Here is an 11,116-nt window from a genome sequence, read left to right as displayed (position 1 = left end):
CCGCCCAGCTGGGCCCCTCGTCCCTTGGAGGGCAGCAGTCAGTCTCCAATAAACTCCTGGCCTGGAGCGGGGTCCTTGAGTGGCAGGAGGTGAGCCAGCTCGCCTGTTGGGCGGGCGGGGCGCAGGCTGGGGCGGGGCCCCTGTGGGGTCACGGGACTTGTGGTTCTGAGGCTAGACCCGAGGGAGTGCAGAACTTGTCATGTTCTAGGTGGAGAATCGAGAGGAGTCTCAGGGTCAGGGTCCAAACGGGTGCCCCAGGGAGTGTGGCGTCCAGGGGTCAGGGCTGTGGGGTTTGGGGCAAGACGGGGTGCCCCCCAGCATTTGCGGAATTTGAAGGCTGGAGGATTGGGGGGTTGACAGGCTAGAGAAGAGGCCGAGGGCTGGGACTGAAACGGGGAAAGGCCCTAAGCTTCGGGGCTCCCAGGGTAGAGCGAGAGTGGTCAGGGGGCGCGGACTGAGGCTCAGGGCCCTTGGCGCTGTGACACACCCTCCTTTCCCCCTCAGAAGCCCAAACCCGCCTCCGTAGACGCCAACACCAAGCTGACACGGTCGCTGCCTTGCCAGGTCTACGTGAACCATGGCGAGAACCTGTAGGTGCCTGTCGCGGGGCGGGCCGGGCCGGGCCGGGGTCGGCATCCCCCTGACACCTCTCTCGTCTTCGTCCCCAGGAAGACAGAGCAGTGGCCTCAGAAGCTGATCATGCAGCTCATCCCGCAGCAGCTGCTGGTGAGTGGGAGGCGGGGGGACCCCAGCCCCTGCCCGTCGCCGTCCCCTTTCTCCTCATCCCTTCCCGGCCCCCTTCCCCTCTGACCTCCCTCCTCGCCTCCCCGCTCAAAGCGCTGGCCGGCCGCTGTCTCCCGCAGACCACGCTGGGCCCTTTGTTCCGGAACTCCAGGATGGTCCAGTTCCACTTCACCAACAAGGACCTGGAGTCGCTGAAAGGCCTTTACCGCATCATGGGCAACGGCTTCGTGAGTCCCGGGCGGGCGGCCCCAGGTGGGGTCCACGGTGGGCGGGCGTCGCGGTGGGCGTCGGGGTGCGGCGGCCCCAGGGCCGTAGCTCGTTTTGTGACTGTGGCGTGCACCGGGTGGAGGTCCGTTTTAGGTTGGGCCCTGACGGGACGTGACAGGAGCAGGTGGGAAGAAGTTGGTGGCCCTGACAGAGGTTTCCTGGGTCGATCGGTTTCCTGGGGCTGAGGACGATTGGTTTTCTCACAGTCCTGTGAACTGGGAGTCTGAAATCGGGCCATCAGCAGGCCGCAGCCACCCAGGGCTCCGAGGGTCCCGTCATGGCCTCTAGCAGCTGGGAGCCCAGGCCGCAGAGCTCCCACCTCTGCCGCTGTCTGCACGTGGCCACCCTGCGTCCGCGTCTGGCACTGTCCTCTGTGTGTGTCTTGGTGTTTTTATAAGGACACCAGCGTTTGGGTGAGGAGTGACTTTGGTGACCTCATCTTAACCTATTGTACCTGCAAAGGCCTTATTTCCGAATGAGGTGACATTGACGATGCGGAGACGGGGGGTCGGAACTTCAGAGTGTCTTTTTGGAGGACTTGATTCACCTCCTCCCACGGAGGGAGGGCCTCTCTAAATAGGAGCAGATTGGGTCGCTTTTCCCGGAGAAGGGACTTCCGGTGTCTCCCCTCAGGGCAGCTCTCCGAAGGCTGTCCTGACAGGATGCTCCGGCCGCCAGCAGGGTTTAGAACAGACCGTTGGGTGCGTGGGGTCTGACACAGTTTAGTATCTCATGGTTCTGCGGCTCAGCGGGGCTCAGCTAGCCTGGCTTGGGGACTTCCGTGGCATTGACATCAGGTGGCAGCCAAGACTGGTCGCCGGAAAGCCCGAAGGGGCTGGAGAGTCAAGATTGACTTCCACGGTGCAGGCTGCCGGCGGGGGACCCATGGGGCCGGGCCCTTGGAGCTCCTACACCCGTCCTCCGCGTGTGGCCCTGGTGTCCTCAGCCTGGCAGCTGGGCTTCGAGGGGATGTCCCCAGAGCAAGCGCCGTACAAGCAGGCGTTTGTTCCTGACACGTGACAGCACATCCAGAGGTGGGCGGCTCTTGGGACTAGCACTGTAGCCCTGTGGTGTCAGGGCCAAAATCTCGGTTCTCTGAGCTTCTCCCTCGTGGGCCCAAGAGGGCTCTTAAAGCACGAGGAATCTCGTATGACTGGATGCCGAAAGCAAGAAGGAGGCGTGGCATCAGCTACATAGTGCCCTCTCTGCAGGAGAAGAGGTGCTTTCCCACACCCCCAAGCAGGCTTCTGCACGTCCTGGGCCAGGTCCGGGCCAGGGGGGTCTGGACGTGTTGCTGCCCCAGATGGAACCGGGGTCCTGTCCACGGAAGGAGGGCAGATGGGTAGGGACGGGCAGCTAGCGGTCTGTCTCAGATGGGAAACCGAGTCTCCGAGAAGTGAACTCACTTGGTCACGGTCTCAGAGGTGGGACCTCAGCCTCGTCAGCCCCTTCTCCCTCGGGAGCCCAGTTCCCAGCGCCTGTGTGTCGTGGCCTCACTCGCGTTTCCTGGCGTCCACGGGCAGGGCGCCTGCTGTGTGTGCACGATTCCCGCAGTCGGCAGCCCGTGGCATTGGCGCTGCTTGCTACTTGTGGTTCTCACCGTTGGCAACTGAGGCCGACGGGGTGAGGCTACCGTTAGAGTCTCTGGGGTCCCCCAAGTCGGTCACGGTATCTGCCACTACCATTGACCGTGGGCTTCTGGCGCCAGCTCTGCGTCAAAGCCCCTCCCTTTCAGCAGTGACCCCTCCCAGAGGCCCCTAAGAGGGCAGCCCGACAAATGGGGACAGAAGGTCAAGGTTGGAGGGCCGGGATCCAGCCCCACGTCTGGGGCGCTTCCTCTCCGCTCTCCCGAAGTTGGGAAGAACCCCAGCCTTGCCCCGTCCTTTTGGGCACCCGCTCCCTTCTTGAGCCCCTCAGTCCCCGGCGTCCTCAGCCTTTCGCAGCAAAAGCCTCGCCACCCCTTGCCTGTGGGGCTTCTAGAACCTCCCGGAACCGGGAAGGCGGGACACCTCCTCCAGGCGGTGACCGCTTCTGCTGCCCCCCACAGGCGGGCTGCGTGCACTTCCCGCACACGGCGCCCTGCGAGGTGCGCGTGCTCATGCTGCTGTACTCGTCCAAGAAGAAGATCTTCATGGGCCTCATCCCCTACGACCAGAGTGGCTTCGTCAACGGCATCCGGCAGGTCATCACCAACCACAAGCAGGTCCAGCAGCAGAAGCTGGAGCAGCAGCGAGGGGTGAGTGACCCAGGGCCTCCTGGCAGCTGCCGTTGCTTGCCTGGGCCCCAGAGTCACGGCCCGTCCTCCAGGGACCCTCCCGGGCCGCCAGGGCCAGCTCAGTCCCACCCCCACGTTTCCTCGCGACCGCTCTCCTGGTTCAGGGTCCTTGTCGAGTCTCTGAGACACGGCCCCCTCTTGGGGACCTGGGAATGTAAGGTTTACTTCCTAGGTCCCCTCCCCCAAAAGAAACGTTCCCAGGTCCTTAGGGTCCTCCTTCTAGGCTCGGTCCCCCCCAGCACGGGGACGCTCCACCCGGTCACTGACCTCCGCCCTCTCTCCCCACACAGATGGGGGCCCAGCAGGCGCCCCCTGGGCTGGGCCCCATTCTGGAGGACCAGGCAAGGCCCTCGCAGAATCTGGTGAGGACAGGGTCAGCGGGGTCAGGGCCAGGGCGGGGGAGGCCCCGAGGCCACTGCAGTTGTGACCCGCCGTGGAGCAGAGGGGTGCGGGGCCCGTCTCTCACCCGCGTCTCCCCCCACCAGCTCCAGCTCCGCCCACCACAGCCCCAGCCCCAGGGCGCCGTGGGGGCCTCTGCAGCGGCGGGGCAGCCCCAGCCCCAGGGGGCTGCTCAGGCCCCCCCGGGCGCCCCCCAAGGCCCTCCTGGAACAGCACCCGGCCCGCCCCCTCCTGGACCCATCCTCCGACCCCAGAACCCGGGGGCCAACCCTCAGCTGCGGAGCCTCCTGCTCAACCCACCACCGGTGAGGTTCGGGTTGGCGCTGGGGCGCTGGGGCGCAGGTCCCGGGCCCTGACCGCCTAGTCTTTGCGATTTGGGGGAGGGGTTGGGTTGGTCAGGGGTGCGAGGAGAGCCCTGCTCAGTGCTCCCCGACCCAGCACCTGCTAAGGTTTCTTTGAAGAAAGACCCTCCCCACCCCCCAGACACCGCTGGATGACACGGTCCGAGCGGCTTCTGTGCCATGGGCTGCGTGCAGGTTCTCCCCCGTGGGGGCTTCTCAGCAGCTTCCTCTGTCCCCCCAGCCCCAGGCTGGGGTCCCCCCTCCACAGGCTCCCCTCCACCACCTCCAGCCACCAGGGGCCCCCCCAATGCTGCCCCCGCCTCACCAGGGCCTGGGGCAGCCCCAGCTGGGCCCCCCGCTCTTGCATCCGCCGCCCACCCAGTCCTGGTCCGCGCAGCTTCCCCCGAGGGCTCCGCTGCCAGGTAAGGAGGTCGGGGGGCCGGCGTCTGGGCTGAACGTCCCGCAGCCCCTGGGCTGGTGCCCCAAGACCCAGGGCTCCTGGAAGTGGAGTCCTGGGGTTCAGGGAGAGCGAGTTGGGTCCTTTCACGGTTTCTGTGGGGCTCTGAGGGCTAGGGTGCGAGAGTTCTCCCCTAACCGCCTGCTGTGTGTTTTGGGGTTGTTGGGAAATGCAGTCTCAGGTCCAGAGAGGTATTGTGGGGGACGGGTTTTCAGAGGCTTCTGGGAAACAGCACACGCACGTCCTCATGGGGCCGGAAAGCGCCTCTGACGGGGACCCCCAGGGCTTCGTAGACACAGCGCCCTAGTCTCCTGGAGGAGAAGGGAGGAAGCAGCCCAGGGCCCCTCAGGGCCCCAGGGACTACTGGGAGATGCAGCCCTCCCCCACTGCCCCCCAGGTCAGATGCTGCTGAGCGGGGCTCCCCGGGGCGCGGTCCCCCAGCCGGGCCTGCCGCCCAGCGTCATGGAGGACGACATTCTCATGGACCTCATCTGAACCCCCAGCACCCAATAAAGTTCCTTTCAACACGCGCCCCGGCTCCCGTCACTGATGTCCCCCAAGACTGGGCAGGAGGAGACTGGGGGAGACTTCTCTGTCCTTGTTGCTTCAGCAGCCGCCAGAGGCCCCCTGGCTGGTAACGCCAGGACCTCGGCAGCGAGTCAGACAGCCGGGTCCAGCCTGGATCGGGCCTCATCCCCTACGGGATGAGGCAGGCAGGGCTCACGGGACCGCGTGCTCTCACGGAGGCAGAGTGGGTACCGAGGGGGCCGGGAAGAGAGGCCTCTGAGCCAGCCGGGCTCAGCAGTCTTTGCAGGAGGCGGTGAGGCCAGGAAGGGAGGGGGCGGGGGGCCATCAGGTGTGGAGGGAGCAGAAGCGGATGCCCGGAGGCAGGAGGGAGCCTGGGATGGGTGTGGGCACTAGCGGGTCAGTGCTTCTGGGGCGTGAGCACGAGGCAGGGCGGGGCTGGAGGTGGCAGGCGCCAAGGTGGGCCAGGCTCAGCTTCCAAACCGAGCAGTTCAAGGTTGGTCCTGGGGGCACAAGAGCCACAGGAGACCACAAGCAGGGGGCGGGTCTTGGCCAGTAGCGGGAAGGCAGGGAGGAGGCCAGACGAAGGTCCTGGGGAGAAGAGAGGCCAGGGTCGGGGGCAGGCAGGGTGGGGCTGGGGACTCGGGTGCCATGTGAAGGAGGCTGGAGGTGGGGGGTGGGGTTTGAGGTTGGCTCCTGGGACCTGGATGGGTGCTGGTGGATAGTGGGGCCTCCCTGAGTTTGGGAACCGGGAGAAGGAGCCAGTGGTGAATGCTAATGGTCCAAGGCACGTCTGAGTGACAGCTGTCATGTCGGGAGCCCAGAACGTGTCCTTAGGAGACGTGCGGGCTTGGTGGGTGAAGCCACAGAGCGGGCGGGGTCACCTGTGGGAAGGAGGCGGGCCCAGGTCCCAGTCAGAGACCTGCCTTCCAGGGCTTGGGGCAGGTGGTCCGCGGGCTGTCCCCAAGATGGAACACCTGGCAGGACGTGGGTGCGGGGCGTGGTGAGGCCAGGGGCGTGAGGGATGTCCTTGGCAACGTCCTGGGGCAGCTGGACACAGACACAGGTACGAGGTGCGTGGTGGTCTCCTTGGAGGCAGGATTGTCTGTTGCCAGACTCTAGACCAGATGAGTTTTGTTTGGCCTTCCCTGTGTCAGTATATGTCTTTTTTTTCTAATGAGTTAGTTGTAAAAATCGGGATCATTCTGTCTCATGCGCATGCACACACACACACACACACACACACACACACACACACACACAATCTGCAGTCTTGGCTTCTCTTGACAAGTCATAAGATCTGGCACCCCCAGCCCCCCTTCAGCCCGGCAGCCGCGGGCGGGAGCCGCCCCTTTAAGTGGGGCGTGTGCTCTCTGGTTCGCCACAGTCGCCACCACTCCCTCTTGCTCCCCCACCTCGGTCACCAGGCTCGCCCTGCGGTTGTCCTCGTGGTCGCGTGCAAAGGGAGTGAAATCTTTCTTGTACCCATGTCTCTATCAAAAGTGGCACAACCAAAGAGAGAACGAGAGGGCCCCGTGTTTCGAAAAAAATGGGAGCGAGACTATTTCTTTGTGGAAGTGAAGAGCATGCCTACGTGTTTAATATGCAAAAAAATCATGTCTGTGTTGAAAGAATACAACTTGAAACGTCACTACAAGTCAAAGCACAGTCAGAGCTTTGACCAGTACACAGAGGAGACGCGCGACGCGATACTCAGCGAACTGAAGAAGAGCCTCAAATGTCAGTAGGGTCCGCCCTGGGGAGCGAGCGGCGGAGGTGGCGTGGCTGCCACACACAGTTCTAGGATAATGTGAAAGTTCCCCGGGCATTCAGACCTCCTGCAGACGGCGAGTTTACAGACGAGCAGAGCCATTAAGTCTAACGGGCGTTTCTCTGCATTGCACGGCGTGCGGTTGAGAAATCAGATTGACAAGTCCGGTTGCCTGAAAGAGTCATCAGTTGTGGCCTTTCCTTTCCCTGCGCGTGGACCGCTACCACCCCGTTAGCTTTATTTATTTGTGAAGTTGAGAGTTTTGATTGACGTGACCGAAGAAGTCTGTGACATGGAGCCAAGGCAGGCCCAACACTGGGAAATGACTTATTTTTTGTGTGTGTGTTGACAAAAAAAAAAAAGATTTCCTGTAGACTGGTCAGAATTCCTGAGCACAGCTACAGACAGTCGCAGTGTAATGATCTGTGTCACAGGGAACCGTGTCAGGACACCGCGGTCCACGGTGACAACGTTTGGCAAGGACGCAGAAGTCGGGTCACTGTGTCAGCCACCTGGAATTGGATTGCAGTAAAAAGGTGAATGGGACACAGCGTGGCCGCCCTCGACACGTTTCTGTACTTTCTCCACGGGCAGGTCGATGATGAACTTGACCCAGGGTATATCGCGGAAGCTCTGTGACCCGGTCGTCACACGGCACTGTGGAAGAAATCAGAACTGCAGAAATCAATCTAGTTCATTTCGGATGCGGCAGAGGCCACGCCTTGGTTCCCCTGAGAAGGTGGGTCAAAGACTTTGGGTCAAGGTTACGACCCTTCTGAACACTCATTTTTCCACAAGGACATTCACAAACAGCCACTTGAATGTACAAGGTATCTGTCCAGTCCTGGCAAAGACAGGGAAGCCGTCGGCAAGGCATAGCTGCCTCCTCCTGCCGCGGTGGTTCCAGGAACGAGAGACGGGGGCCCAGCGGTATTGACCCAGCTCACGGGGTTGAAGACCAGATTCCCCCAAAAGCCCTGCGTGTCCATACTTCACGGAAATGACCTGACGCCATCCGTTCGCCTTCGCTGGCTGGCAGACTGCGAGCCGTGGTCATTGGCCTGCAGTGCAATAGGGTGCCGGCTCCCGGTGCACCTGCTGGGAGATCTGAGCCCCACGACACTCAGCAGGCGTCCGAGTCTCCGAGCACGAGGTACCCACACTGGCGAACAGCGATTTTCTGTTACGAAACAGGCACCATTCCCAGGACTCGAGGTTGAGTCCTCAAGTGCCCACCCCCGCTGCGCCAGCCCAGGCCAGATGCTGACGGCTTGGTTGACGTCAGCCTCGCCGCTTCAAGTCCAAGGAGCAAAAGAATTACGAAAGAGAAAATTAAATTTTAAAATTAAATCTTTCTATTTTTCAATTTGTATTTTTTCAACTTTGAATTTGAAAAATGAACTCCAGTATCAGACGTGTTTGTATTCTGTTCCATGCATTCACCATAGTTGAGTAAAGATGCGATTTGATTATATCTCTGGCCGTCGACTTTCCTTATACCTGGCTCGTTCACTCATTTATGTGGCCCGCCTGGCTCTTGTAGGCATTTGAGTTTCTGATCCCTGCCCCGGGACTGCCGAATGGAGTCTGGGGGAGGGAGGGAGGCTGAGGACTTTGAACGAGCTCCTTGGGTGATTCCGACACACGAAAGTTGGAGCAGGACGCACGGGTGGCAGCCGACGAAGGGGAGGCGGGCGAGGTGTCCCAGGCAGCGTGTGTAGCAGAGGCTTCTGGAAACTCAGATGGCTCCAGGGACCAGGCAGGTGATGGAAATGTGTGAAGCGGACGGGTGTAAGACGGTAGGGAATGATGGGGACTGTGGCGAACTTGGAGAGTGCTTGCCCCGCCTAACGGCATTCAAATCAAAGACAAAAAACACGGTGAGGACCAAACAAAATCCGCTGGCCGGTCTGAGAGGCCGCCAGGCCGCCATTTTGCGACCTCTGGAAGAAGGAGAAGACGTGAGGACAAGGACAGCCCCGAGAGAGACCCACGAGTGAGGGTTGGGCAAGAGGACCAGGCACGTGTGTTCTGGAAGCTGAGTGTTTTTGAGGAGAGAGCGATCGACTGCCCCAAGCCACTGAACGGGGCAGAAGACACATGCCGAGCGGCTGGTGCTGCTGCCACCGGGGTGGCCGTGGCCCTGGCAGGGAGACGTGGGTTTGGGTCCGGGACAGACGGGTCCAAAGAAAATGTTTCCGGCCGCTGGTTTGGCCGTCCCCAGCCAGCGAGGCCCTCGACCTTAGCACTCACTTAGGCGAAGCGGAGGGACGGATGTGATGTTCACAGGTGAGGCAGAGGAAAGCCCAGGGTTCTTGGGATCCCCCAAGAGCGAGGAAAGATCTAGACACGCAGAAGCCACCTGCGCGCTTCCCGGCCCAGGGCGGGGCGGGGGGCACGGGCGTTTGGCGAGCGCCTTGAACCAGTGGCACCAGCGGAGGAAACTCATTGCTAAGCTCTCTGAGCGCCAGGCGCTGTTAAAGCTGCTTAAGTGTAGAAGAAACGGGGACAGGCCCTAGAGCAGCGGGGTTTAAATTCCAGCTCCGGCACTGACTAGCCGGGTGGCTTTGGGCAGATCCCTGTGCCTCTCTGAGCCTCAGTTTCCCCATATGTCAGGTAGTGACTTCACAGGCTCGAGCCGCCGGCAAGGTCAGCACAGCCCACACTCTCAGACAGCACGCGTGCTGGGCACAGCGGCCGAGATGCCTGGTGGCTTGTCAGAATCCCCACGTGCACGGAGCTGGAACTGGGCGGGTGAGGGTCGCAGACGTTTCTTTCTTCCTGCCTGCTGGGCTTTCGGACCATGCGCCCCGAGTGGGCAGCGAGCCCGAGGAATCACAGAGAGGTCTCCCCAAGGAGCAGACCTGGCAGAAGCGGCAGAACATACACGGAAAAAGAAATTCAGGCAAAAATGCTGAAACACCCACCCATTCATTAACAATTGCGAACCTGCCCTCCCGCCTTCTGCCTCTGTAACCCATTTCCCGATGCCCTGAGAATCCTCGCACGTTACGGTCCTAACCTCACCGCCCCCCCCAAATCTGCCACGAGATATCTCGCTTTCAGCATTATTTTTGCATCGCTCTAGTACATCGATAGTCTGGGGGAAAATGACAGCTTTCTGTTGAAAGCATTCTGTCTTCAGTAGTCTGCTGAAAATGCCAAGTCCTAGAAAACACGGCATTCCTGTGCGTGATGACGAATGCTGGCAGCGGGCTCTACTCTTTTGTTCTAAATGGGAAGAGGGATAAAGAAAAATGAGAAAAAAGATACTTCCTAAAAATGGCATATTTGTCTCAAGATCCACAAAACTCTAATATTGTTTTTCCCACCATCTTGGTTTTTTCCCAAAAATTCAAAGTGTATTGAGTTACACACATGGTTACAGTTTCATAAAGATGGAAAAGCATTCAAGTGTGGAGAATAAAAAGTGAAGGACCCTTTCAGCCCTCACCCTCCCCTCTCCCCCCAGACACACACGCCCCTGACATCATCCAGATGATCGGTCTGGTGGTGGTGGGATTTGCATGCATGTGGTTGTAGACACATTTACAGTTTCTTAAATGATTTACGAAAGCGGGGTCATTTTTCTCTCTGTTCTTTGTCTTGCTTTTTTTCACACTTCAGTAATGGCCTTCCGTCCACATCATTCGTTATGTGTGGCTCTATGTCCTGTTTTTAAACGCCAGTAAATGGACACGTTCCGGTCCTGCGATCCATCCCGTCTGCATGAGCTGTCTGTCGATGTGTGAAAACCCCATTACCCGGGGCTAGAAAACAGCAAGCGTTTATTGTCTCACGCTGCTCTGGGTCCGGAAGCCAGAGGCACAGTTCCTCTGGGCGCCTCTGGCTCAAGGTCTCTCTCAAGGTCGCAGTCAAGGGGGCGGGCCTACATCCCGAGCTCACGCGCCTGCTCATTGGCCAGATTCGCTTCCTCGCCGGTGATTGGACACGGAGCCTCAGAGCCTCCCTCGGTTTCTCGCCGCGCAGCCGCTTCATAGGGCAGCTCGCTTCTCTGTGAGAGAGGGCGCCCGAGACGGATGCAGCCTTGCTGTATGTAACGTAGTCTTGGAAGTCATGTGCCATCATGTACTCTGTTCATTACATGTCACTAGGTCCAGCCCACGCTGAAGCTGAGAGGCTTAAGACTAATACCAGGAGGTAGGGACCATGGGTCTATTTCGAGGCTACTGTGCAATTTTTCGCTATTATCAAAGATGCTGTAGATCAGCATATATATACATTTTTTGGTTGTTCTCTAGTGCAAGAATTCCTGTACGATACATTCCTAGCAATAAGATTTCAAGATGGAGGAGTAAGCCAATTTTATTTTTATG

The 11,116-nt window shown here is 60.0% G+C and overlaps 1 protein-coding gene across 1 annotated transcript in view; it reads left to right on the top strand.

Annotated features, from left to right (window-relative positions):
* Positions 1-5,013, top strand: part of MED25 (mediator complex subunit 25) — a 13,832-nt gene extending 8,819 nt beyond the window's left edge. The window contains exons 8-16 of the mRNA XM_011374610.2: positions 9-89; positions 505-590; positions 669-726; positions 864-971; positions 3,059-3,247; positions 3,577-3,648; positions 3,772-3,990; positions 4,268-4,448; positions 4,881-5,013. Coding sequence (XP_011372912.1) covers positions 9-89; positions 505-590; positions 669-726; positions 864-971; positions 3,059-3,247; positions 3,577-3,648; positions 3,772-3,990; positions 4,268-4,448; positions 4,881-4,978 — 1,092 coding nt within the window. The 3' untranslated portion in view covers positions 4,979-5,013. The remainder of the gene's footprint in view (positions 1-8; positions 90-504; positions 591-668; positions 727-863; positions 972-3,058; positions 3,248-3,576; positions 3,649-3,771; positions 3,991-4,267; positions 4,449-4,880) is intronic.
* Positions 5,014-11,116: the final 6,103 nt, after the last annotated feature.

This window comes from Pteropus vampyrus, unplaced genomic scaffold (genome assembly GCF_000151845.1).
Source record: "Pteropus vampyrus isolate Shadow unplaced genomic scaffold, Pvam_2.0 Scaffold250, whole genome shotgun sequence".
NCBI classification, from domain to species: Eukaryota; Metazoa; Chordata; class Mammalia; order Chiroptera; family Pteropodidae; genus Pteropus; species Pteropus vampyrus.
The sequence above is the reverse complement of the archived record's forward strand: the minus strand, read 5'-3'. Positions and strand labels throughout refer to the sequence as shown.